The 27907-nt window shown below is 42.1% G+C and overlaps 2 protein-coding genes across 5 annotated transcripts; one reads left to right on the plus strand and one right to left on the minus strand.

Annotated features, from left to right (window-relative positions):
- niki (nimA-like kinase) lies at positions 1–24606 on the minus strand. 4 transcript variants are annotated; one of them, XM_065434086.1, is made up of 16 exons: positions 24479–24606; positions 22954–23159; positions 21759–21814; positions 20379–20555; positions 18253–18302; positions 17563–17644; positions 12506–12717; positions 11737–11801; positions 11476–11633; positions 9658–9766; positions 8982–9058; positions 8738–8858; positions 6506–6656; positions 5171–5301; positions 2795–2935; positions 1–350 (listed from the first exon to the last, which is right to left on the minus strand). In XM_065434086.1, exons 2-16 carry the CDS (start codon positions 23087–23089, stop codon positions 187–189), a joined length of 1830 nt encoding a protein of 609 aa, XP_065290158.1. In that variant the 5' UTR covers positions 23090–23159; positions 24479–24606; the 3' UTR covers positions 1–186. The 4 variants fall into 4 exon arrangements, with proteins under 4 accessions (XP_065290158.1, XP_065290157.1, XP_065290156.1 ...); XM_065434085.1 differs by lacking the exon at positions 24479–24606 and adding an exon at positions 24071–24366 and having other exon boundaries at positions 11551–11633; XM_065434084.1 differs by lacking the exon at positions 24479–24606 and adding an exon at positions 24071–24366.
- On the plus strand, positions 24563–27879 carry ND-B18 (NADH dehydrogenase (ubiquinone) B18 subunit). Its single transcript, XM_065434090.1, has 3 exons — positions 24563–24770; positions 25260–25428; positions 27676–27879. Exons 1-3 carry the CDS (start codon positions 24638–24640, stop codon positions 27770–27772), a joined length of 399 nt encoding a protein of 132 aa, XP_065290162.1. The 5' UTR covers positions 24563–24637; the 3' UTR covers positions 27773–27879.
- The last annotated feature ends 28 nt before the right edge of the window (positions 27880–27907 follow it).

Raw genomic sequence — 27907 nt, forward strand, 5'->3', positions numbered from 1 at the left:
TGTGTGAAAATTCGTGACCACACAATGAGCATGTGTGTTTTATTGGGAAATTGTACTTCACTGAAGAAAAAAAATACAGGAAACGTGAGCACACGTAAGGCATTGCCATCTTTGCAGTCGCTAAACAAATATGAAGTTTACTTCACCTTATTGCCCACCGTTCTGAATATGCATATTAAAACACAATCAGCATTTCTTTGACAAGTGCCCCTTGACAACTACTGCTGCAATGATAGCAGGAGAACAGGCAAGAGCAACAACTTTGGCGTCATCTGGTAACTGTGGCGCCGGATATATCTCTTCTGGTTTGTTGTCTGGCTTCAGGTGTTTCCACTGCACGAGTTTTGTGCCTGCAAATGACAAAAGCACAACTGTGTCACAACAGCACTGCATCTTTAGAGTGAACCTTGACAACAATATCTGACACTATGTGCAAAGATCCAAACAAGACAGATATATTCACAGGAACCTGGAGAGGAAGTGATCAGCTGTGCTCAAATAAGGGATGTCAGGTTCCTTTAAAAGAAAAAAAAAAGGTTCAACTAGGGATGCAGATAAGTTAATTACTAATAAATTGGTAAGGAACAGCTTGTGAGAAAAGAAAGTAATATTTTAAAAAATTTGGAGGATGCTTAAGCTTTGTCTTCAAGAGCGGAACACAATAGCATTCAAAGATCTGTGACTGCTTCTCATGCTTCCTAGCAACTGCAGCTTATATGTAACCCTAATGTTTACCGGGAAAAGGTGGTGATGAACGCTATGCACGGAGGCGAGCTTTCTGGTAGAAATGCACCCTCTTGCGTGGGCCGATCCCGAAGGTAATGCTCAGCCACGCCAAAAAACTTTGTCAAGAATCTAAGATAAGGTATGAGTAAATTTAGTGATAGAATTGTGTTGCAATATAACCCGCATATACAGCATGCCGTATAGCAAAATGTGGCATATACATATACCTAGACATATATGGAAATTTTTGATCATGGGGTCGCCGGCGCCGGATACCGACACCTGATTTTCTACGGCAGGGGGCACTATCGGGTTAAAATAGATAACAATGGGGCTAGGGATACGATTGACTCTGTTCTGGCCCGGTGTAAAACCACAGAAGTTAAGTGCTGCTGCTTATATCCTTGCCATGTGTGTCACATATAGATTCAAGAATTCCATTTGAAGCAGTTATCCATGTTGATTGCAGTGTGTTGAACTTGTGTTTGAGATACGACCATATTTTTTGCCTCTAGGAGAGAGCAATTATACCTGATATGAACCTAGGATATGTATGCCATTTGGAAAACATGTTGACAGTGCGAGGCATTGCAGCCATAGACAACCTGTATTTTTTTAGGCTTATAGCGCAGCTCAGAAACAGCAAAAAGGAAGGTGGTAGGGGTAATGAAAAGGAACGGAGAACAGAGTGAGCTCTAACTTCCAAATGGTGGTTTATTTCGTGACACAGAAGGCTACTTATACACTCGGCGAACCATGTGACATGAAGAGATTACACAAAGCCAAGCAACAAAACTGAAAGTAATCATGTGAAAATACATATTCAGACAGCCTGTGGCAGCAGTCTGAGATACGCAAAGGCTATCATAGGTCTGGGTCATGCATGTGCAAGCTCACCTTCATTATCGTTATCAAGCAATGAAGTCATGAAAAAAGTCATGACATACCAGCTCGCCCAAACTGCCATGCTTTAGACAACCTGTAGTTTAAAGACTGGAGAAGTGACAGCCAAGAATCTGCGTTGAATGTTGGAAGCTAGGGTCTGTGTTTGTATGCTTTATTCACTTACTTTGCCCGTCTGTTAGTCCACCAAGGTACGTACAGTCTGTATCATAAGTTTACAGATCTCGGGATTTGAGAAAAAGCTGTAGGAAACCTGTATTTGAATAACTGCAGAAGTGATGTTTTTTGCAAGGTAAGTATCTGCATTGAATGTTAGATGCTAGGGTGTGTTGCCCAGGCACATGGTCTGTTCACTTACTGTGCCCTTCTGCTAGCCCAGTGAGGATGTGTGGACTATTTACGTACGGTTGTTGTCAAAAGCTTACAAACCAGAGGATTTGGGAAAAAGCTGAATATTTCCAGTTCCTGAGTACACCGTGCGATACTCCGATTTTCAGTCAGTACCAGTGAATGCAAACAACATAGTGTTGTACGGTTTTACTGGCTGCAGTCGCAAACTGCTTAGAAATTCAACATTTTCTTATAGCCCGTGATCCATAAACTTTTGACGCCAACTGTGCCTGCCATGGTGGCTTAGTGACTGTGGCATCGTGCTTCTGAGCACAAAGTCACAGGTCCGACTCCTGGCTGTGGCAACCGCATTCCAATGCTGGTGAAATGCAAAAACAGTTATGGAACTTTGATTTATCTGTACATTAAGAAACCCATGCAGGTGGTCAAAACTGATCTAGAGCTTTTCACTTTGGTGTATTTCGTAGGCCCAGCTAGTATTGGTATGGGGCATTAAAGCATAAATTCGTGATTGATAAACAGGGAAACAAAGATAGACTAAGCACATCATGTGAATACTGAATATAGATGGTGTAAAAAGTTAAAAAGTTCACTATGAGCGTGGCCAGAGGCTGTCTTTAAAGCGTAGCTGCAGTTAAATCTATCTTTTGAAGCTGACGGTACCATGCATCCTTATCTATTGTTGATTGTTTCATGACCTTGTTTATTGATGTGACTGTATACCTTAGCATTTGGAGTAGGAATACTGTGTAGGATGTGAAGTGTAGGTGGTTGAACGTGCATGTGTTGGCCAGAAAAAATGACACAAACTGACCTTTGAGCACAGCTACAAACAGGTCTCCAGCACAGCCCACGTGTGTTGCCTGTGCTCCAAGAGAAACCATCCTGGAAGTTGCACCATCGCTGGTAGCAGCAGAGTACTGTTGCAGTCCCAGAAGGAAGACCATGCCAACGTCTGCAGAGCATTTGGAAAAGTAACCATTTCAGTTATTTTGTTTGCAGAACAAGTGTTACTAGATCAGTGTGACAGAATTAGGGTGCTATCTCTCACATTGTCTTTTGGCTGGAAAATAAGAAACCGTTCCAAATGTTCACAGCACTGTGGATGAGCTGACCTCATTACTGGCATTGCACATAATGGAATGTGTAGACAAGTCAGGCTTGTACACATCAGTTTTTCAAAAACATACTGTTGTTGGATCCAACTGTCTTTAAAGGGACACTAAATAAGAATGCTAAATCAGTTTAGAATGACAAAGTATTCTATCAAATGTCTATTTTCCATTAATTCGTAGCAAGAGGTTGATATTAGATTTTTCTTTTTTTTTTTTTCAAGCGAAGCTTGTATTGCCTCACTCGTGTTGGCATCGCTGTCGCCGTACGAAAACACTCAAGCTGTGCAAAAATAAAAATTGCTTGCTGGGCTGCGGATTTGAACCACCGACCTCCAGGTTGTGAGAACCACCATACCAACAGATCTAGCCAGTGTCAGTTCATCATACGCACCCTTTAAAGTGGAGTTTTATATGCATGAAGAAGCAGACGTAGCGCAAGGTGCGAGCCAACCACAGGCGTCCCCTTTTCCCTCGGAGGAGGGAAAGGGTGTGATTGCGTGTTCGCTTGCCTCGCACCCGCCGTTTCCTGCCAGTTCAGGCCGGCAGTCAGATGGGGAGGCTGTGTTTGGTTCATTCTGCCAAAGAGTAGGCTGCATTAAAGGAACGGCAGCGGGAGCAGGGCACACGTCGTGGGTTCGGCCGAAGAACAGGCGGTGTTTCATAAACGCTGCTGGGAACTCGCTTGAGAAAGGGCTCGTCATTCACGTGCTGGCCTCACCGTGAGGGAGCACGCAGCCAAGGCGTTACGACAATGAAGAGTCGCGGATCCCGAGTTTTGCTGGCACCCCTTTTCACATTAGTAAAAGGGCGGTGAATTTTTTTTTTTAGTACCTTACAGAGATACCTTACAGAACCCAAGAGGGGCATAGTGTAAGGGGAGGTGATACATAAATCTTAAGTAAAAAACAACATATTACTACGAAAGGAAACAAAAGCCAAACTACCGTTCCTTTGGTTTTGTGCCAACACTCCAGCGCCAGTACCCACCAGTAGGTGGAATGCAAAAATGTTTGCATACTGTGTGTACTGTGTGTGTAAGTGCACTGTAAGAAGTTCCCAAAACCTGTCACATTCAGTCTTTGGTTCCTCATACTCATCTTTGCAAATGAAAAGTTCACTAGGCCCGAGCAGATGCTTTCAAAATCCGTGATGTGACAGTGAGCTGATGCGGCAACTTCAACGTGGCATCGCCACCCGTCTTTCATTTTTTGCATGTTTTATGGCTTATTAACCGTCATCTCATGGTAGAAGTGGTCGTTTCTGGTATCGAAAAAGAGTACTAAAACTGCCTGACTTATTTTTTGCTCTAGTGTCCTTTTAAACTCCAATTTGTCCAAAGTGACCCTTCTACCCAGAAGAGAAGTTTTGTAAGTGAGAAAATGACGTAAACATAGGACAAGGATGCTGCCTTCACTGCGAATATGCAGTTCAAAATTGGCACTTTGGCCAAAGTGTGGACGATCTTGCACATTGGTGGGTAGTGGTACTGGTTCTATATGAATTTCCAAATATGTGCGCATCACCACACCTCTTTTTTGTGTGTGCTTTTCTTCTTTAAGAAACTGGAGACTGTCTGTTCTTGGAAACAGTGGTGCCGTTGTTATTTCAAACCACAAACCTGCCAATTTAGCTGATTCTGTGCAGTTTTGGGACTTATTAAACCCCATGACATTTATAAAATTATTACATTGTTTATGTGAGTTCTGAAAGAACCCTCCTCACAAATTAGCGTACATTTGTGTAACATGCCAACTGTGTCCACTTTAGGCATTTAATAGATGCACTTTACGCAAATGTAGAGTTACGCAAATGTAGAGCTGCAGAGTAGAGTTTACAGGCGGCGGCGGCAGCACAATCACAAGTGTTCTGTTAAATGCAACAAACCTTACAAGAGTTAGTAGAGTGGGTGCCAAACAAAGCAATTCTCAATTATTATGAATTCGAATAGGAGCACATTAGGAAAAGCATCCTCTTAGAGGTTTAAGGTACCTGCATAAAAACGCCCCACTTATGCGATATTCACCCCCACCACATTGTCTTTCTGTGAAAAGGCTTTGAGAACTACATCCTCTCACCAGTTAGTATCATGGTGGTGTTTTCATTGCCAGTCACGTGAATCACATGATGACCTGCAAACAGCCGCCGAGGAACTTCAGTGAATTCTCCTATGTGTTTTCTGCTGTCGTTGATGCCTAGCTTCTTATTCCTGCAACAAAACGAAGTGTTGCAATGGTGAAAATATGCGACAAGGAGACAAGCTAAAAATAGATAGCACCAGTGATACCAGATACACACTCGATAAATATACAGTAACACTAATTTGTGACTACAGAAATGTTAATCGAAAATGCTTTAAAAAAATTTAAATAAAATATTATATTTTTCTGCTAAATGATAACGCTGTATGGACAACGTGCTGTACTTCGTGGTTCATTGCAAGTACATCACTAAATTTTAATTTGCACCTGTGACTGAATGTGCTGTTCCAGTGGATAATACAATAGGTAATTATTGATAAAATTGGTGTATTATACATGCCTACAAGGTATTCAAATGATTAATCAATATATGACTTTTGCAAAGCTCATGTAAACAAAGCAAAAATTTTCTGTAAACTGTGAGCTTGCATGATTTCCATCTTCAATTTTTCTATTCGATTTTTCAGTGTAGATGCTCAATAGGTTATAGAATTATAAGCATGGTGCTTATATTTTGTTTAAACAATGAAACTTCGGTGCTTTTCATTAAAAAAATGCCTAAATTAAAGATCTGCTTCCCTCTTCTACTTTTCTAAATGCAACACATGCTACCCAAATCAGTCACCCATGTGTCGCTTAAATATGTAAATAAAAATGATTTATTGATTCGGTTACTGGTACATTATCTTAGGGAATTGAGAAAGAGCAGCCTAAAGGCATTAGAAACACCTGATCTAAGCCCACTCTTCCATTAAACAAACAAACAACAAGAAGATAGCATTGGCAGCTAATTACAACTTCAGAATAACAACACAGCAGTAGTACAGTGACTACTACAGTAGCTGACTAAGCATGAACATCAATAGTATGAACAATATCAAATAAGTGACAATAATACAACATCCGTTATTTGCTAGGCAGTTTAAAGGTACTTTTCTGTAGTGAACATCTCATATGTTGTGCAATACTAATTCAGGCACTTTTGGGCATGAATTCATTGTGCGCAGTATCATGTATGTTAGCTTTTGGAAGCTGCAATTTGTATGAGATATGGAAATGTTTCATACATATTTAAGTGGCAACTGTGTCTACATAACAGCAGCAGAAGTGCAATCATTGTGGTATGGACAAAAAACAAAGAGTCAAGTTTTAGCATGTATCGCCTTGCCACAGCACTTCTGCAAACCTTTCAAAGCAAAGACGACAGCCCACCTGTTGCTTCCACAGGCCCAAAGTTCACCTGCATCTGTGACCAGGTAGCTGCTGTCCATTGTGCAGAAACAGTGCGTGGGACGAACGCCACCAGGTAGCTCCACTTTTACAGGAAGATCCGTTGAAGTGGAAAAGTCAATCCCCAGCATTCCTGTGCAAGAAGTGTGCCTTGTTAAACTACAGGGCAAATATCTGAATGCAGGGCATAAACCAGACCTGACGTGGACTGGTACACTCCACAAGAAAAATTTGCACACTTTTAGAACTATCTTGTTCCCAAACAGTAGTTGTCATCTATCTTGTCATCTTCCTTTCTTTAAAGGGCCCCTCACCAGGCCCCATAGCAAATTTTGCTTATACGCTGAAAGTTGTTACGTGCCCTCTAGGGAGTGTTCTGCTGCAAAAATTTTTCAAGTCGGCTCATTAATAGCCGAGATAAAAATATCTCAGTGCCACAAACCCATGATTTCAAAAGGCGAGCTCCACTGCACAGTGAGACACTCTCCCTACTCACCTTGTATAGCTTCTGCAAGCGAAGGTCCTTCCCCGCATTCCCCCATACCGGACCTCGTGAATCGCATGACACATATGTCACGGGCGCCCCGCCTTCATTTTTTTTTCTCCTCGCTTTCTTTTTTTTTCTGGTGCTGCGCACTTCTGATGACGGCGTTACGCGCGAGCTGCTGTGATGTCTCATTTCACGCAGCGCACGATTTTGCGTGCTGTGCACAAGGACACATAACTAGCGGTATAATTCAGTGCTACACAAATACTGAAACAGAACAAGCAGATCGCAGAGCATGATCACATGCTTGAACATGGTAGAAAGTGGCATAGTTTCGGCACCTGCGCACGTGACTACAGACCGTGGGAACAAGCAGACAAAGTGGAAGTACATCTCTCTTGCTTCGGTGCAAAGTAAAACAAAGAACACGCAGACATTCCCTTTGTGTGTTTTATTATTTCTCTAAACTTCAATTCGTCAATTCAAGCAACAGATCACACAAGTAACAGATGTTGCCTTGAATAATTCTCGAAGTCACGTGTGTCACTACGAGCGACGTCATACTGTAGACACGACTATGTAGGCGCAGGGACACGACTATGTTACCATCCGGCTTGGAGTGTGGTTGCTGCGAGGGAAAGGGAAAACGGTGTTCGAATTGAAATTTCAGACCTTTCTATGGTGCATAGCGATGCAATTTTTTTGCAAACATGATCGTTAGTGCGCATTGTATGCTCTGCGCTTGTTAGCTCAAAATGGCCAGACCTGGTGAGGGGCCCTTTTTAATGCTGCGCACCCGGCACTTTTAAGTCACGAATGGCATGCACATATCAGTATGACATAGTATTTTTTACTGGGAAGCAGCGAGTGCAGAGTCAAATGAAAGAATCAAATAAAGGAGGCATTGGTCTGAGTGTCCAACAGTGCTCCTGACAGGAAAGCACGCAGGCCCAGGGCTTTGACGAATGGAAGTTTACTGAAAGATCGTAACAATTATTGTTGTACAACAAAATTACACGGAAAAGGGTGCACCGTTTGTAAGAGTAAATTATCACCTTTGTGGGAGTATTGTTTTTCTAACACTAAGGGCCTGGTGCTTTCATTTGAACAGTGCTGTCGATGCAGTAGTTCTGCTGATACTCAGTGAAGCCTCATAGAGTGCAGAGCCTAATGTGAATGCAGCTGCATAAAACAAAAAGTGAACAATCTTCAGAAATGTGTAGTGACTTCTCTCTAATTACAACATTAAAGATGTGAAACAGTAGCCTTCCAGCTACTAAGTTCAATTTCAGATTCCAGCAACATAACTATGACCTGCTTTATTGGTTATGCGTCATAACTTCACAGTGACTTGTGTCCTTTTCATGAGTGAGCACAGATTTTTTTTCCATGCTGTAAGATGTAATGTGTATGCACACCATGGGAATGCAATTCAGCAGGTTTAGGCAAGCAACTTCAATGTGAGACTTGTGACCATCGTCATTTGTGATTTCATAATACTTTGGAAGTGCTGCAGTGGTTGTGCAAGACACAGTTAAAGCTGTATTATGAGAATAATGGTCTCTAGCATTAAAAATCAGGCTTCGTTATTACCACTGGAGTCCACATATGCTTGTAGTAAAGCGTAGTTTCTGTTTTATAGAATTTTTGCAGTGGAGCCATAGTGCTAAGAAGCGACAAGTTGAAGGTGCTGTGATCTGTAGGAACAGAAGTGCTGCAAGGCCCACCATGGCTGGCATCTCCCCAGGCAAAGATGTCATGATTTTCATCGATGGCAAGAACATGCGATGCTGCGCAGGCCACATGTGTTATCTCGTGGCCTAGCAAAGCTTGCACTATCTTGGGTTTCTGCAGAGTAAAAACAGAATATTCGATAGCCCTTAGGATTGCTTCAGTGTAGGAAACATGCAGCACAAGCACTTGATTGGCACATTGAGAAAATCACGATGTGCAGGTTGGAGTAAAACTTACATTTGCACTGTGAAAATGGCCGCCGTGACCGAGGCTGCCTGATTGCCCACGTCCGCAAGACAGAAGTATCTTACGTTCTGCAAGAAGTCAGTAATAACAAGATCATTACGCTGAATACTTCACTAACATATAACAACTAATGCAGCAGAGCATGAGGACATGTGATCGATTGCCAGCTGTGGCAGCTACATTCCTATGGGCACAGAATGCAGAAAGTGTAGTGTGCTTTCAATACATGTTGTAAAATCACATCTGGCCACAATTTAATTTACAGAGCTCTACCACGCCATCTCTTCATACCTCTGTGTTGCTTTAAGATGCTAAACTAAATAAATAAATAAACAAACATACCAATCAGATCATTCAATTAATCAATCAGTCTGCTCACCTGGTCTATTCCCATTAGCAGTCATGGTCATTCCCATGACAGCAGTGTAGCCCTAATTAATAACACAAATAAATAAGCCCATTACACGATATGCTACAGCAAGCATAAATGATATCGTTATATTGTTCATTTTGTCATGTTAACATCCTACCATGTGATATGATCATCTCCTTCGAAGTAACAAAAGTCACCCACAAGAAGCTTGTATTTGTGAGAAAATAAGACAAGCCAGCTTTCTTAAATGTAAAATGCAAATGAGCAAAGCACTCCTTTCAGATACTTATTCACCTGACAGCAAAATGATGAAGTCAGCTCCACAACCAGCATGGGTTATATGGTCACTGAGGTAGTCCTTTAGGATCTTTGCTTCGCAAGTCTTCTCTCTTGACGGACTTGGCTAAATTGAAAGGAGAGGGCAGAGCAGCAAAAGAATGATGGAAACTGGCTATTTATCGAATATAACAAATTAAATCTAAAATGTTTGTTGTCGATATCAGTTGATAATGCTGATATCGATAAATAGCTGATATCGAAAATATATGCTGATAATGAATATTCGATGTTTTAAAATAGTATCTTCATTTTGAGTACGACTTCATTACAACGAATGAATATATTCTTATCTATTTGTCTTTTTTATTCAATAATCAAACAGATAATACACACTTACACAAGAAGAAATAAAATCTGTTCCATTTTATAAGTAATAGAAGAATTTTGAAATGATTGAACTTCAGTGTAGGCAATGACAATGAGCGCTGCACAAAACTTCTTCTAGGACTAGAGTCTGTATCCGAGCTAGTTTGTCCTGTGTGCAGGAGCACAGACTCCTGCTAGGAGTCTGAGCTCACCCTTGCCCATCCCTTAGCTACTAGCTCCTGCTTTGAAGACATGCTAAGGAAAACATTGAGCTGATCTTTATTAGTAAATTAAGCTCCCACAACACCAAGAAAGCCCATCTTCCCATAGGGGGCGGCTTCACGAGTCAGAAAGGACTTAAAAACAAAGGATTGGTGGCAACGCTGCAGTAAAGTTTCCGCACCAGCTTGCTGTGACGTCATTGAGCTTGGCGGCGTCATCTGTCTTCTTGGGTGCAGCTAATTTTTTATCGGTAAGCAGTACTCTAAAGGAGCCAAAGACTAGACGTAGCAAGTGTTGAGAACATTTAACATCCCAATTATGAGGGGGTATAGTTTGAAATCGATGATGTCGCTCTGACGTAAAGGTGCTAGCTGGGATTGTGGTGCAAGATTTTTAAAAATGGAAGTTTGGCTTTAATTTTGTGTGCTAGTAATCACTTGTAATGTGAAAATGAGAAATATAGAGTCCTGAAAGAATACCTTATCAGTCTAAACTGAATTAGGCATGTGAAGACACATACGGGAGCGCTTTCCTCTTCCTCATTATGTGCTGTGCATGGAAAGTATACCACAGCAGAAGATCAGAAGTTCCGTGCATGCATAGCCATTTTTAAACAACTCCAGGATCAGTCAGCTAATCCACACTTTTGAAGTGTTAAGACTTTGGTTTGTTGCCGCAGAATGCTGAAGGCAAGGCAGCACCATGAAAATGAAACACAGAAGTGAAAATGACATGTCAGAGACTAAGGGGTCTGATAAACAAGAAATATAATGACTTTAAGACAATAAAACTTTGCCGTGTTTGTTGTAGTTACAGAAAATGAAGCAGCGCTGTCAAAAATGACGACATCTAATGTACAGCGCTTCGTTTACCTAGGCCCATATTCACAAACATCCAATATGCAAAAGCTGCCCATGATAACCTATTGTTGGGCCAAATGTTGTTATCACAGCGATCGCCATCACGAGTGTAGGTTACCCGAATGCTGGCAAATTAGGAAATGCTATTATGTATAAGAGAAGCTTTATGAATATGGGCCTAAGTTTACCTATAGAATAATAGAATAATATGCACTGAATATAAATTTCTGTCGGAGCCAAGAAACTGATAATTGTACTAGACTAATATAAATCAGCATTAGAATTTTTGCTAGGGTAGTGCCTATAACCTTTTACAACACTGTTACATGTTTTACATGGTTTCAAAAATTTTGCCCTACTGTAGACCAACGAGTTCCAACAATACCACTTTCCAAACGATGGCACTGCCATATGATGTGACGGCTACAACAGAATCCACTCCAACGGCCACATCACTAACGCAGCCATGTCCATCCGGTACTTCCAGCTTAACAGGTGCTGCACTGTTACTCTCCCAGGCAAGCAGTGATGTTGACAAATCTCCTGCAAAATTGGCGGGCATTAGCAGCAGTGTCTGTAGACTTCCTGAATGGACTGTCATAAACAACAAAGTATTGAATAGCCGCAGAAGCAGCACAAATCTTACCTGAGCTGGCACGAGACTGTTGACCGACACTAGCCAAAGACAGTGTTGAAGACAAACGGTCTTTCCTGTAGGTGAAAGAACAAGTGAAAAATATAGGTCTCATATGTTTCTTAGAGTGGTTCTTTGTGGAGATCTCACATCTGTTATCATCTGTAGTGAGCAAATCAAAATGTACCAGTTCAGAAGGAAACAAGGGGCATGCTTAGGAAGGCCAGATGATATTCATGTTACAGATTTTTTTTTTTGCACACTGTGTTGCATATTTACTCTTTTCATGCAAGTTCCTTTGCTCGTGCAACCACTTTAGAGAAGTTTTATTTGTGACTGAAACTGCTTGTTTGGTTAAAAAATCACAGCAGTGAGTGTATACAGTCAAACCTCAATATATCGAACACGGATATAAAGAATTATTGCGAACACTTGTTATATCACCTCGAAAATCGCATGCATCTTTAATTTTTTATTTTGAACAAGGTCAGACGTAAAATGGATATATCGAACTGTGCCACCCCAGACCATGTGCACTCTGTTGACAGACGGTGAGCTTTCTCGCAACACCCTCAAAGATAGTGGTGGCACGATGGGCGTTCATTGTGCTGAGGGTGCCATTTGAACGTAGCGGTTGGTAAATTAAGAGTTTCGATTTATGTTGAGATGGCTACAGACGTGACATTCAAGCGGATAAGCAGCAATGAACCATTTTATATATGTGTACCCACTCAAACTATTCCAGATAAATTGCAATAAATCATTCCTGACAAGCACGTACTGTGCGACGCAGGGTAGTGAGCCGATGGTGAGGTAGAGGTTGCAGATTACAGGCAGCAAAATGGGTTGTGCCATGAGCTGGTTGACAGATGGCCGCTGCGATGGCTCCTTCTGCAGCAGTTGCTCAAGCAGAAGGTGAATCTGTTCGCTGTAGTGGTCACTCACGGGCTCATAGGATCCTCGCATGATCTTTCTCACCAGGCTTGGAATGTGCTATATGTGTGACAACAGTAGTTGGGGCAGGTTAGTGCAAATAAAGTAACTGAACAATGTAAATGACAGGGAATTGTGATGAGAAATGCATTGTGGGTGCTCATGAAGCTGTAGACGTCAGAGAAACTAAATTTTTCTCCCCCTACTGCTGACAGACTTGAAAGTACAGTCTACCGTCGTTAATTTGACTTTGTATTTAATTCGAGAAAGAGAGAATAAACATTTTTATTAGGTAAATGCAGCTTTGGAGAGGCACCCTCATTCCAGAATGCCTTGAGCTCGGGCCGCGTCCTGGGCCCTCACAATCAGCCGTTGCTGATCCTCGAGGTCAGAGCTGGCCAAGGCTCTCTCCCAAAGCTCGTTGGTGTGGTAAGGGTTCGGAGGATTTAATGGTGCCGCTTTGCAACCCTGTACTATGTGCCTGAGGGACCCGGGCATGCACTATAAAGTACAGGCAAAGAAACATACATTACTATGGAAGAAAAAATTATTTAGTTTGAATGCGAAATCATGTCGCTTTGGTTAAATCGACTGACGCCGGCGTCCCAGATGTGCGCAGTAGCTACTAAGGCTTGAAAAAGGAGAAATTCAGCAGGTGGTGCTATTGCTTCCATAGGTGCAAAGGTGTTTTACATTACTTGTTCTTTACTTTTATGCTTTTATGTTCAGAACATTCCCAACTTTAGCTTTGCTTTCAGTTCAATGCCGAGGCAACATTTTAAACAAGGTGGTAATCATTGCTGCATGCTGGTAGAGTCTTGCTTCACGAGCACTAAACAGGAAGACATTGCAGGCTGCCTCAAATAATAAGATATATTTAAATTTGTTCATTTTACTGTCGTTTGTTAATTCGACCTTTTGAACAATTTGTCCAACTTTTGCGATTCCGTGAGGCTCAACTTAATAGGAGCCGACTATAGATGTATGGCATTGGAAAAGGGGCCTTACTCAGATGCTCACTATATATTTTTAAAATTTCTTTTCAAGAAATGCGGGCCATATTCACGACTTTGCAGGAGTGTATACAATCAGAACAATGCATGGAGTAACGCATAATCATTCAAGGACGTAAATTTACTGCACTCAAAGACTTGTCATAGTAATGAAAACAACTCTAGAAAAGGTTACCTTGAGAAAAGCTTCAAATTTAACTGCAATTTACAAATATACATGTACATAGGGACAGACTACTTACACAATTGTTTATACAGAATACTTGAAGTTTACTGTCCAACAAAACACTTTGATTCGATGACTAATGCATTATGTGATTTACTAGAAAAGGCAGAAAATTGGTTACGAGAAATTTCACACTACGTAGAATTCCAAATCGTGTAGTGCTGTCTATGAATGCATCGGTAGAGTCACAATTAACTATTATCAGTAGGCAGTTCGTTGCAATTAAAAATGGAATGCAGAAAGAGAGAGGTGTTATTATGGCTCTAGGGCTGGCGGGAAAATTTACAAGAACGCTCTGTCAAAGCTAAATTAAGACATGCAAGAAAGGCTTGCCATGTAATAGCATTGAAGAAAGAGGCTGAACAAACAACACTAGGGTGAGCAGTACTGCAACCATTGCCAGCATTGTAGCAAAAACTGTTGTAACACATTCTGTCGTAAACTAATCTTCCACCACATATCTGAAATGCTAAGTTGAACTTGAACTTTGTATCTGTACAACGTAAAGATGACAGGGGCACAGACAAAAAGCCATAAAATCGGCTTGACTAGGTCTGTGTCCCTTATTGGTTTCTTTGGCAACACGTAGCAATGCATTCATAAATGCAAGATGAACACATGTATTGGAAAAACGATATAAATATAAATAATTTGCACTTTATCTTTACAGATTTATTAATCCAATTGCAACACCTCGAGAAAGTTTGTTCTGTTTTTACCAATGTCCAAGAGCTTTGATATATATATATATATATATATATATATATATATATATATATATATATATATATATATATATATATATATATATAACTCGGCCATAAAACCAATATTTTATAAGCGATTCCTGGATGACATTTTCTTTGTGTGGGCCGACAATGAACAAAGTCTCTTAAACTTCATTTCCAATTTCAATTCTCTGCACCCGTCAATCTGCTTTACGCACAACTTCTCCCAAAATAGTATTCACTTCCTCGACGTCACTCTGTCACTGAGTGGCGGTCGCATTTCCACGTCCCTATACAAAAAGCCGACAGATCGTCAGCAATATCTGCATTTTTATAGTAGCCACCCCCATCACTGCAAAACAGGCATTCCCTACTCCCAGGCCCACAGATACAGAAGAGCATGTTCCGAATCTGCGCAATTTGAGCGACACGCGGAGGAACTGAAATCTGCTCTCATACGCCAAAAATATCCTCCGAAAATAGTAGACGATGCCATTGAACGCGCCCGCAGCTTAGATCGAGCACAGATAATGGGAGAAAAGGTTAGCAATACTAATACACAATCAGATCCAAACTTGGTCCTCACATACACCGCCGGTGCTCCGCGGGTCAATGCCATTCTCACCCGCCATTTTAATATCATGAAACAGAGCATCCGACTCGCTACTATCTTCAAGCAGCCGCCTCGGGTTGTGTATAGAAGAAACAAAAATTTAAGGGATTTGTTAGTCAGGGCGAGGACACAGAAGTCAAACACGCCCAAGGGCTGTCGACCGTGTGGGAAACCTCGTTGCAAGGTATGCCGTCACATGACAACAGCAGACACGGCTGAAGCATCGAACTCGCCCTTCGTATATAAAATTACCGAAAATCTTGACTGTGATTCCAGTAACGTCGTGTACAAAATTCGATGCGAGGTGTGTAAGCAGGAATATATTGGCCAAACAGAGACCCCTTTTCGCCTGCGGTTTAACAATCACCGCGCGCATGTGAAAAGCCTCCCCAATTTACCCTTCTCCAGGCACGTTCGGCTGCCAGATCACTCCTTTGAACGCGTGAGCGTTGTGCTCTTGCAATCTGGTTTCCAACACACCCGTGCACGCGAGCAGAGAGAATCTTTTTTCATCCATAAATTTGGAACGTACACTAAAGGAATTAATGAGAGTCCGGGGCGGATGACGTGCCTCCGGGATATGCCGTGAAAGCGCGTGGGAAACGCGAATACATTCTATGTACTCTAAAATTGAGACGCTGGCTATTCACTGCTTGCTCACCCCTCCGCATGCGCCTCAAGGGGGCGAGTGGAAAACCAATAAATTCAGTTCCCTGGACCCTGCCACTGAAGTGGTCATTCGGAGTGACCTATTGCCCTTCCTGAAATACGCACGTGCTGACTTGATGTCAGTTGTCTGTTAAACGTTCAAAAATTGGACCACAAGGAGGCTATTTAACTCGACTCCCTAAATCTAAGCCCATGGGCGCACTTGCTTTGCGAATCCCATGCATATATTCTTTTTTGGAACTATTTTTTTCTTTTTTTCGCACCGTAGCTGGACCACAAAGCTGCCGGAACGGGCCGTGCCTTGTATATTTGTACTGTGACACTGTGTTTCTTTCTACAAGTTGCCGCTCTTCTGTCTTCCTTCTGGGCCCCTTCTCTATTGTGCCCCCCGCCACCCGCTCCCGCTACAACGGCAGCCCACGCACTGGAGCTGCGGAGCGACCGCTTTCTCCCTCCTTGCCTCGGGTGCACGGGAACCTAGCTGCCGCTACTTCCCGCCCCCCTCCCTCTCCGTCTTACGTCTCCCTCCTCCTGAGTGCTTTTTTCTTTTCCTTTCCGTTTTCTTTCTCTCTTCCTTTTTCCTTTTTTTTCTTTTTTTCCTCCTCACACACCTCCTTGCTCTAGATACATGTGACTCCGCCTTCCTCTTGCCCTGCATAGCTGCCAAAGGCCGCTGTAAATCTGCCAAGGCGCCGAAAATCAGTCACTGTCACAACTGTTACTCTCGGATTGATGTATGTAAGAACGACCGGGTACCCGGTCTGGTGTCTTCCCTACCACGGCCGAACTGCCATTTTTTTGTAAACCCTGACGAAGATCGGTCCACCGATCGAAACTGTCGAAATTAAATACTTGTTCTGTTTACCTTGTAGCACCACTCAAGTTCTTTACGTTTGAAAGGTAGCCTGAAGAAACCCTCTTTGCCTACTACATATATATATATATATATATATATAATTTTTTGAAAGACCAGTTGTGAACCCTTGTATTTGCTACATACTGCAGCTCTGAACAGCACCATTTGAGCTGAGGTTAGGAACTGCAAATGTACATTCATATATAATTATTATTATAATGAACACTGATACTGATTCACAATGAATTAATCTATCGTGATTCATAATTGACAGCAGTGTGAATACAAAAAGAAGAAAACAAAAAAACCCCACAAGAACAGGAACCAGGGGATGACTTTCAACCGATGATTTATTCTTGCACTCACAACTACTTCTCACCATGCTAGTCCTGCAGCACATATTTGTCGACATACAAAAAGGAAAAATAAACTAGAGAAACCACAGAAACTGCAATATCTAATGCTAAAAAAAAATCTGAATGAGCAAGGTTAATCTGGAGCCATCCACTATGGCACTTCTCTTACTCAAAGCCCCTGTGTTGCTTTTGGACATTAAAATAAATAAATAAATAGATAAATAAATAAATAAATGGCAGCAACAAAGAGGCATTTGATAACACACAGACAAAATCAATTCCACAATGAAGTCCACTAAATACCTGAATATTGTGGCCTTGCAATTAAAAGCAGATAATTTCTCTTGTTTATGTTTTTTTCGCTGAATTCGTGCCACTGATCTCAAGAAGAAACAGAATATTTCAAACTGCATTTAGCAGTGTGCAGCAAAATGACAGACTCACATTGCCTTCAAAGGGACTTCTCAGTGTCAGTAGTTCATACAGAATACAGCCGAGTGCCCAGATATCACTCTTGTGGTTGTAGCTGAAATAAATTTATACATGGCCACATTGTGAAGTGTGAAACCATGTGTCAAAGGCACACTATAAAGAGAAATGCAAAATCAGTGCAGATTGATAAAGTGTTCTTTCAAAACGCCACATTTTTTTTTCAATCTTTTAGTAATTGATAAATTGCTAGAAAAAAGAAAGCCAACCTTTTCATTGCTTTAAATTTTGTGCTGAAACTTTTGTCCAGGTATGTCCAGTCTGGCATCATAGATTTCCAAGTATTTTCTACTATTTGGCTGTTGTAGAGCAGTAAAACATTTCGAAGCTTGCTTAAGCTCAGTCTTTGGCTCTTTTAGAATACAAAGTAGTAAATCTTTACCGATGAGCTAGGCATAGGCAGACGCCGTCAAAATCTATGACGTCATGTTACTTGCTGAAGCGGAAAACTTCACAGTAGTAGCACTGCTTGCCATTCGTTCTTGCATCTTTACTGGCTTATCAAACCTATATGAGTGTAAGAGTGGCTCTGCTGCTAGTCTAGAAAGATGATTTACCAATACAGCTCGGTTGGATTTTCTTTATTGTCCCTTTAATGAAAGCCGTGACCTGTGTCATATAGAAACATAATGAGAGAGAACTTACGGTTTGCCTACAAATACCTCTGGTGAGAGGTTGTTTGGAGTGCCTACCAGCTGAAATGAGAGAAAATGATTCAAATCAGAACCTCCCATTAGAGGGATTAATTAATTTTTCAAGGGAGGTTTTGCTATTGATATAGTATGGCAACTTGTAAAATGGTGACCAACAGATGTGGTGCATGTTGACATGAGGACGAAGCGCTCATGAGATAGTGATTCTGCAGTTAGCGGGTTTTAGGAAGTTATTAAGCACTGGCTTGTTCACATCATCCTCCTCTCCCTTTGAGGGTATGTAAATGAACACACATTGAGGATACATACATTTTATGTAGGTACACATATTAAATGCTGCTGACAAGTCTCCTTGTTGAAACGTTGGCTCCAGCGACATTCCTTCTTCGGCCACAGTTGATCACTTTGATCCTCCACCACCGCTTGAACTTCTCTCTTGTTTGGATTTATTAAGAAGTCTGTGCCTTAAAGTGAGCACACTGAAGCAGTGTGCTTCAATGTTATAGAATGTCAAATTTAAAACATTGCACAATGCTTGTCTTTCACATCTTTTTGCAGCAATGATTGAGTCTTACTTTTTGTCTTTTAGTTGAAATAAGGCTGAAGCACAAGGTACAAGTTTTTAATGCAGTTTCAGTGTTGAGTGACGTCGATTAGCTGTCATGCTTAATTGCTTGCCACTTTGGACATTGGCACTGTGATATTTCATGGGCAGACTTTGATGTTGTGCAAGCATGGTCGCCTGTGTCACATGGCTCTTCATGATGACACTGGCCAGAAAATCCATCAGCAACTTGTTCCTTGCGGTCGGTGCTTTAGCCCTGCTAACTTTTAGCTTTGTTTTCCCATACAAGTGTACTTTTTGTGACAATCAAGGCAGATACTGTAATCCTGTGTTGTCGGTAATATATATGTCAGGTTGATCCATGTTACAAGAAAATTTTTTCCCTTGCTATCATGTCACAACTTAATGCATAAATAGTAAAAGATAACAAAAGACAGCAAAAATTTTAAAAGATCATTTGGGAGAAATAAAGCCTCTTAACACATGCTTTAACTTAATAAACCACCTTTAATTTGGATGTTAGAATGTTTAACTTCTATGCTTGCCCTATGACTGATTTGTGCTTAGTGTTTTATTGGAGATTATGTTACACTTTATTTTGCTACTGGTTCTCCCATTTTCCTGTTCTTTTTTTCTGTTCTAATTTATTTTTAATAATTCTTTCATTAAACAAGTGCACCATCACCGAGGCCTAGCTCCAGCTGTTCATGGACATTTTCAGGAATCAATCAATCAACCAGTCAATCAATTATTCAATCAATCAATCAATGAGTCAATTAATTAGTGAAATTAAAATGCCATTGACATATTTCTGCTTCATATGATTTATTTCATTCCATGTGCTCACGGTGAAGAACATATTCAGCAAGCCTTTCAAATTATATGATCCGGATCACGTGTTTTCTTGGACAGTGGGCTTTAAGGTGAATTTCCTTGGCTCATTTTCTCTGTTGGTGGTCAAACTTTCACAGCCGATGCAAAGGGTGTGTGCTCTCATGCAACTAGTTTGCCAGGCACGTTCATCGCCGAGTGCTAACTGTTATAGCTGTTTGGGGCACACATGCTGTTGTGCGTGAGCTTTGGGGCATCTGAAAGTTTACACGCTTTGGGGGAGTGCTCAGAAAGGACACCCTTCTCTCGCTGCCCTCTCATCCTGTGGCGGCTTCAGGCTCCGGAAGAAGAGCATGGCAGTCACCTTCCACGCCAATGCTGGCGCAGCTGAAGGCAACACATATCATGACAAATTGGCTTATACATATAGCCATGTATACTACTACCACTACAGACGTGTTGGTTAATGAATCTGTTCTCTGCAAAACTACGCAATGAAACAACAAACACAACCTAAATATCCTCACTCTAATAAGTATGCGCCTTTAATGCATCATTCCTTTAATAAAGCCTATAGCCTTTCAGAAGTGTTTGGCTACTCGCTTACATTGGCAGTTATTGTCAGTTGTTTCCACACAATTTTTCTATCGCTCTCTTTGTTTTATTTTCTTCTTTGAACTTATCAGCAATGTTATACTTGTTATACTATTCGTAAAGCTTACGCTTTCTGCCTTGCTTTTGCTGCTCAGAATCTTCGAGATGCCAAAGTCGCCGACTTTGACGATGCTGCGGCATTGGTTCAGAAGCAGGTTCTGAGTCTTCAGGTCCCTGTGCAGGATTTTTCTGGAGTGAACATGCTCTAAGGCGAGCAATACTTGCGCAAAGTAGCTCAGCACTTCCTGATAAAAGAACAAAGAAAGGAATTTCGACATGAAAGTTGGGTAAGTTGGTGCATACTCCAGAATTCAGACATATTTAATTAGCGCTAAAAGGACGTAGGGTTAAAATACGTGTTCACGTGAGAAGTGTTATACTGGTCGTGTGCTGTTGTCTCAATGATCGCCCGAGAGAACACCGGGCAGCGGTCAGTGCTTAACGGCTGGTGGCAACCTGGCTGACCGCTGCCGCAGGTGCTCATGCAGCCTGTAGTTTCACAGTGTTTGTGTGCTAGGACAGCTCCAGAGACAAGCTGATAGGGTGATATTCGAAGCATTTTGTACCAAAAAAGCAGGTGATAAGTGTGTAAGCAGCCCATCACTCATCATCATCATCATCATCATCATCAGCCTGGTTACGCCCACTGCAGGGCAAAGGCCTCTCCCATACATCTCCAACTACCCCGGTCATGTCCTAATTGTGGCCATGTTGTCCCTGCAAACTTATTAATCCCATCCGTCCACATAACTTTCTGCCACCCCCTGCTACGCTTCCATTCTCTTGGAATCCAGTCCGTTACCCTTAATGGCCATCAGTTGTCTTCCCTCCTCATTACATGTCCTGCCCATGCCCATTTCTTTTTCTTGATTTCAACTAAGATGTCATTAACTTGCGTTTGCTCCCTCACCCAATCTGCTCTTTTCTTATCCCTTAACGTTACACCCATCATTCTTCTTTGGATAGCTCGTTGCGTTGTCCTCAATTTAAGTAGAACCCTTTTCGTAAGCCTCCAGGTTTCTGCCCCATAGATGAGTACTTGCCCGTCACTGGCTCTTCCCCCCCCCCCCCCAAAAAAAAGAAAGGTATGCTTATTTGGAATATAATTTGCTTATCAACTTGTTTCAATAACTTCTGGGGGTGGGGGGGGACGAAAAAAAAAACGAAAAAAAAGGCAGAAAAAACAAACGGAATTGCTTCTCTATGTCTGGGTTCTGCACATGTATTGACTTTTATGGTTCAGCGTAGTAAAGATTCAGTCGAAGTCTAGCGTCATGTCCTGTGTTCTTCTCGCTCTAGTCCTAGATCACTTATGTTCTAGTTAAATGTCTGAATTAAAACAAAAAGGAAAAAAAAGCATTGTCGTGCTGGAAATGTAAATGCTTGTTATTTCGTGCAAATGTTGGAAGATGGAGAAATTTCTGTGAGTCATGAGCATCATACATTACCCTCTCAGAAAGCAGGGCACGGCCTCTTTGCTTTAGGTAATCATACAAGTTTCCACCTGCAATATAAGGACTCTTGTTATGATTGCTTGAACATCTTGAAGGGGCAGCACAGGACGACAGACAATGACAGAAGGCAGGAGACATGCAGGACAGCATTGAACTTAGAATTAACTTTATTAGAAGGCATACACAAATTTATGCACTACAACCCATACCCACGTGCTCTCCCATCGACGCCGTCATTATCACTCATTATTCCACGCGTAGCAAACAGACTATGAGGGAGAATACTGAGGCCTGCCATATCAGGAATAAAGGATCGCGTTGTGTAAGCATGCCTTCATTAATTCTGCAAGACAGTGAATTTTGATTTTTAAATTGCTTCATAGTGTAGCATTACATTACAGGGTTTTGCTGTTACAGGATTTGTCTGTGCACTGATATGACGCCATTGATGAGAGAGCATGCGGGTACAGGTTGTAGTACTTAAGTGTGTGTATATGCTTTCTAATAAAGTTAGTTGTGAGTTCAGCGCTGTCCTGTGTGTTTCCTGCCTTCTGTCTTTGTCATCTTGCGCTGCCCTTTCAAAACGTTCAACCAGTACGAGCTTGCCTAAATGTCGATTCTTGTACAATTGCTTGCTCATGAAATGACAAACCTCTTGTTCGATAATTAGCCCCTCCTCAACATGTCATATGTTCTGTGCTTCACTCTGACCTTTTGCATTCCTCTGTTACTATTAACAGTGCTGGTTCATTCATTAGAGTATTTTGTGCACTACATATGTTATGTCCACAAATTGGCACACTTATGTGTTTGTATGCACGCCTGCTGTGGTTAAAATGCACTGTTTGGAAAGGGTCTTTGATATTTTCGGGTGCAGTGTGATTACTTCGTTTTCTGTGGAGGTCTTTAGATGGTGCATGAAGATATAGTATTGAAATAATCTTTTCTATATATTAATGCATAAGACTATCGGTGCTAACCTGCTCTGAGATTTATGTCGTTTGAATCATTAATTTTCATTCATGTACTTTAATCCATTTTAATTTCATTGCCTTAGAACTGCAGTTTGGCCACATATCTAGGTAATTAATATATTGCAGGCTTCAGGCATGGTCCCAAAAAGCACACGCACATTCGCTACTTTGTATTACCTGCACTGCAGCCTTGTGCAGTGCCGTGCGTCACGAACCTGGGGCATACTCCATGACAATGGCCAAGCTCTTTTCCTCGAGGAAGCTGTCGTAATAGGCAATGATGTTGGGATGGTGCAGCATTGCTAGCACTTTGGCCTCATTCAGGGACCCTTCCTTCTCCTCTTTGGACATCTGCTGCACAGGAATGTGCTTGATGACCACTTTCCGTCCGGTGGACTTCTCGGAGTACAGCGTTACAACCCTGCAGGACCATACAGAAAGGCTGTAGAGAGTGCTGTCGGATTGAGTGGCACTAATATTATATTTTACGTGTATAACGCGATTTGTGTGACACTTCCCTTCCTAAACTTGATGATATGTAACTGCAGTCTCGGGTATTGATCAAAAGTAAATATGCGAATGCTTTGGCCATGCTTTCGTTCACTTAGTGGGTACGCTATTATCAAAAGAAAATTATCCGTCCCCTTAATTTTTAAATGCGGCACGTAGAGTGCAATGAGGGCGGGGCATATGATAAGCTTATCTATGCATCGGTGGCATCAGTCAACTGAATTCATTCAGTGCACTGCTATGCTGCTATACTACTTGACCTCACTGTGTTTACAATAACACAGAAACTCTTGGCACTGTATCAGTATTACAGTACAAAACAAGATTTAGCGACCACTCGATTGGTCTTGCATATATAGTTTGTTTGCACATAATTTTAGAGAATGCATGCCTTTCTGTAACATTTCTGTTACATTTCAGTAACTTTTGGCGTGGATTAAAATGATTGTTCACGTTAGAGGAGAATCACAGGCATCTCAACAGGTTTGAGCAGCCTGCTGCTTTTCGCTCTTATCAGCTTCATAAACGAACTTTTTATGCCTCAGCTAGTTCAAACGAATTCAGATGTGGCCACTCTTATCCATTTCGTACGTTTCGATAACCCAGGTAAGCATTCGTTCAGCACCATGGCGCTCTTTGGCAATACCTGGCCCTTGCGCCAATAAACACCACACATTCATTCGTTCGTTCGTTCAGCCTACTGTGCTTTGAGCATATGGTTGCAGGCTGTTAGCGGCCGACACAGCAAAGTTATTGTGCCGTACTAATCGCGATCCACGCTCTGTTATACATAGCGACCAAAATAAATTAACGCCCTCGTACCCAAACGCGCCTCTTCCGACCACTTCAATCTTCTCGTATCTGTCCATTTTCAGCAAGGCTGATGCAACTACTTAGTTCACTGCTGGTGGCAAATGGACAGCGAACAAAGCCTCACTAAAGAATAGTCACCCCACCAGTTTAGTGCCCAAATGTCAAACTACTAGACGACAACACACTGCCATAGAATAAAGAACCACACTACTTCAAACTCGGATACGTAAATAGAAACAACTGAAGACCCAGTTGACCCAGTTTTTAAGCTTGGCGCCTTTGCGCACGTCACGGTGAAATTTGATAATGATGATGTTAAAGTAAGTACTGTAGCTTTTCCTATTATCTAACTAGGCAACGCTGTTACTTGTTTAAATATTGCTAATAAATATTTTGGACACATTTTTGTTACATCACCTTTTGGTTTTGTTTTTGTCGCGAATGGTGGGAGCAGACCACACGAATCCAATCTACGCGGCCGTAGGCACTGCCGGCCTGCCAGGGCGAAGGGCAAAGCAAAGCTTCAAGAGGACAGGACTCGATTAGGAAATTCTGGGATAAACAGAACCGGTAATCATGGGCCAGTACTACGGCACGATGACCACTGTCAACGGTAATCCTTTGGTGCAAGTATTGGAACCGCAGAAGAAGGTCTTCCGGCCCAGGCACGATCCGATGCTTGGGTTTCCGAATGGTCGAAAGCCCCGGGGTAGGTCGATCAGCCTCTGCTCCCTTTTTAATTATAACTGTAACGGTCTGCGTAATTTGACTGCATTGTCTCATTTGTTACATGCCTAAACTGACTAAAAATAATGCCGTCTGCGTCCTGCGTGGCTTGCGTGTCCGTCTGTCTGGCTGTTCCTGGGCACATGCGTTGCTTCCAATACTGCGCTGAATGCAGAAAAGCAATTGAGGCATGGAACACGGGACACAAACGCAAATAATGAGAAATGACCCTAAGCTGTCCAGTTAAAAAAACGAATTTAATTGAAACTTAAAGCAATATCTAAATGCGTGTTAAGTGAGGATCATTATGTCCGTTACGGCTGCAAGCCTTCATGGCCCCTTTTCATGAACTGTTCTGACCAAGCAGCTTCATGTGGCATGTATGTTGACGCATAAAACGGTAGTGTTTATCGCTCTATTTCTCTCTCTTGCTGCTCAGCATTCATTGTCTCTTCATTCTTCTGATATTCAGAGATGGTGGCCACCGACGTGGAAATGGAATCGGCAAAACTGCCGCCGGAAAATCGAGACTTTTGTGCACACAAGTTAATAGAGCTTCGCGCATGCATGAATCACAGGTTTCCCTTTGTGACTACCTGTGGCCACGAAAAACATGAGTATGCCAGCTGCATGTATGACGAGTAAGTGTTATTCCTTCATTTTTCAATCTCACTGGGCAAAGTTATAGCGTGCACATATATCCAGTCATATCCCCTTTAGTCACGAATGTATAGCCCCCGTCATAGCTCTGAAGAGCGGAGGAGCAGACGTTTAGCGCCGCCTACTGGAGGGAGCTGCAATGGCATAGCTGCTTCTGAGCATGAGCTGCCACCCAAACAGGTCTTCACAACTTGCTGTCAAATCCATGTGCTTTGCGCAGCTCCCCCTTTCTGGTGATTCTGCCTGATGATGGGCAAACCATGTATTCGCAAGCGGCAAGATGGTTCTTTATCGGAGGCTGTCTTGACATGACAATGACAATGCAGCCACTTGCCATGCGTCAAAAAAATGTGCACCCGTCCAGCCTGTCATTGGGTAGAATCATAAAAAAATGGGAGCTCTGCAAGGGGTATGGCTATAACTGGGAGTGGTGAAGCCCTTTCCACCTGGCAAAGGATTCTCTGAAGCAACTACGTCATTCCAACTTGCTATGGTAGGCAGCGCCAAGGGTCTGAGAAGCACACCGCTCCCTTACTCTAGACAGCCATGACGGATGCTGTACACATTTGTGTACGCGAATCATTTTCTACACCTCTGTTTAGTAGTGGCAATGAAAAGCTACAGACATTCAGCTTCTGGTAAATTAAGCCAATGTGACTCCAGTTTACTTCAGACTGCACATTATTGCTACATGGGACCACCACACTAGAGGATAGCCTGTGCCAATAACTCTAGGTACTACCATGTTTGATGGGAAATTTGACACACTGCATTTTGACAGCAGTTGGGAAAAAAGTTTTTGCTTTGTTTGAGTGCCTGTTGCCAATAACTTGGCATATGTATTGTACCGGGGCTTCACACTTTCTACTTTAAAATAGTGTCATGGGTGTCTGCTCACTAAATGGAAATTCTTTTAGTCAAACCTCGTTATAATGAAGGCACATCTGACACAAAAAAAAATATATCCTATGGTTGTTATAAGCATATATTTGTTAGGTGTTAGTCCTGACAAAGACCCGCCGTGGTTGCTCAGTGGCTATGGTGTTGGGCTGCTGAGCACGAGGTTGCGGGATCGAATCTTGGCCGCGGTGGCCGCATTTCGATGGGGGCGAAATGCGAAAACACCCGTGTACTTAGATTTAGGTGCACGTTAAAGAACCCCAGGTGGTCCAAATTTCCGGAGTCCTCCACTACGGCGGGCCTCATAATCAGAAAGTGGTTTTGGCACGTTAAACCCCATAATTAAAAAAAAAAAGAAAAGTCCTGACAACAAAATTTTGACTTTGTAATTACAGTGACTCATTGGAAAATTCAGAAAAGATGATCCCACCATCTTAATATATTCATTGGAGTCCGCAGAACCTTGAAATAAAATGACGTAACTTTGACATATTTATTGCCAATGCATCATAATTCATGACCAATCTGCTACTGGGGTAGCCCATTGGATGTGGCATTGCACTCCCGAGCTTGAGGGCGCAGGTTTAATGCTGACTGGCACGGCCACATTCCGATCGGGGCAGAATGCAAGATCGCTCGTGTACTATGCATTGGCTGCACGTTAAAGAACACCAGGGGGCCAAAATTAATCTGGAGTCCCCTACTACAGTGTGCCTCATAATCGGATCGTGGTGTTGACACATAAAACCCAGAAATTAATTTTTTGAAATTAATTTATTTTAAATATCAAATTCTCGTAATTATACAAATTGAATAGCAAATACTAGCTATTCAGTTCATATTTGAAAATTTGTTTGCCTATGTGCCATAACATAACCGTTAAAAATAAGCTGGGCTAGTTGGCACTGGTTGGTGCGGAATGTTGTTCTACCGGAGCCTAGCCATGAAATGTGATGCCATTTAGTCGCTGCCCTTGTCTTGACACCACTTAGTGGTAAAGTCTGGCGCATTTCTTGCTCTCCTCTCTTCGTTTGTCCAGGCACAGTGTTTTGGCCAGATATAATATTGTGCAGTTTTTATCACATCCTAGTGTACACTGCGGCTGAATTCAGACCTTAGGTGCTAAGGAGTACTCTGCTTGTTCACTTGCCAAGACAAGACAAACAGTGCCACCTGCACTTATCAAACCAAAACTGAAACTAGCAACAAAACAATGTTCATCATCACCCAACTGCCAGCCCACTCCCAGACAGCATGTTGCTGACAGGGTGCATAGTGTTTTTTTGGTTGCAATGATGTGGAACATGCGTCTGCCTTTGTTCTTTCAGCTACATGATACGCTACAAAGAGTATGAACGAGAACGGAGACTCAGGGCGAGAGAGGAGCGCCTCTCCAAGAAAAAGACCGAACTGTTGCGTGAGTGAGTTGGAACACATGTTGGCTCATGTATGGGATGCGCCCCAATGCTTGAGAATCTGTACAACGCATAGTGTTTTGTTACATAATAAAAGGAGAAGATAAGCCAAAGTTACTGTGGTGCCTTTGTCCAAAGCCAAATA

The sequence above is a fragment of the Dermacentor albipictus genome, chromosome 9 (genome assembly GCF_038994185.2).
Source record: "Dermacentor albipictus isolate Rhodes 1998 colony chromosome 9, USDA_Dalb.pri_finalv2, whole genome shotgun sequence".
NCBI lineage: Eukaryota > Metazoa > Arthropoda > Arachnida > Ixodida > Ixodidae > Dermacentor > Dermacentor albipictus.

Coding starts and splice junctions, on each gene's coding strand:
- niki (XM_065434084.1), bottom strand. CDS start 24,117: ATGGACAGATACGAGAAGATTGAAGTGGTCGGAAGAGGCGCGTTTGG. Junction 11,634..11,736: donor ACAGTCTCGTGCCAGCTCAG/GTAAGATTTGTG, acceptor CCAATTTTGCAG/GAGATTTGTCAACATCACTG. Junction 6,657..8,737: donor CTGGGGAGATGCCAGCCATG/GTGGGCCTTGCA, acceptor CTTCTTGCACAG/GAATGCTGGGGATTGACTTT.
- ND-B18 (XM_065434090.1), top strand. CDS start 24,638: ATGGGCCAGTACTACGGCACGATGACCACTGTCAACGGTAATCCTTTG. Junction 24,771..25,259: donor GAATGGTCGAAAGCCCCGGG/GTAGGTCGATCA, acceptor TCTGATATTCAG/AGATGGTGGCCACCGACGTG. Junction 25,429..27,675: donor GCCAGCTGCATGTATGACGA/GTAAGTGTTATT, acceptor TTGTTCTTTCAG/CTACATGATACGCTACAAAG.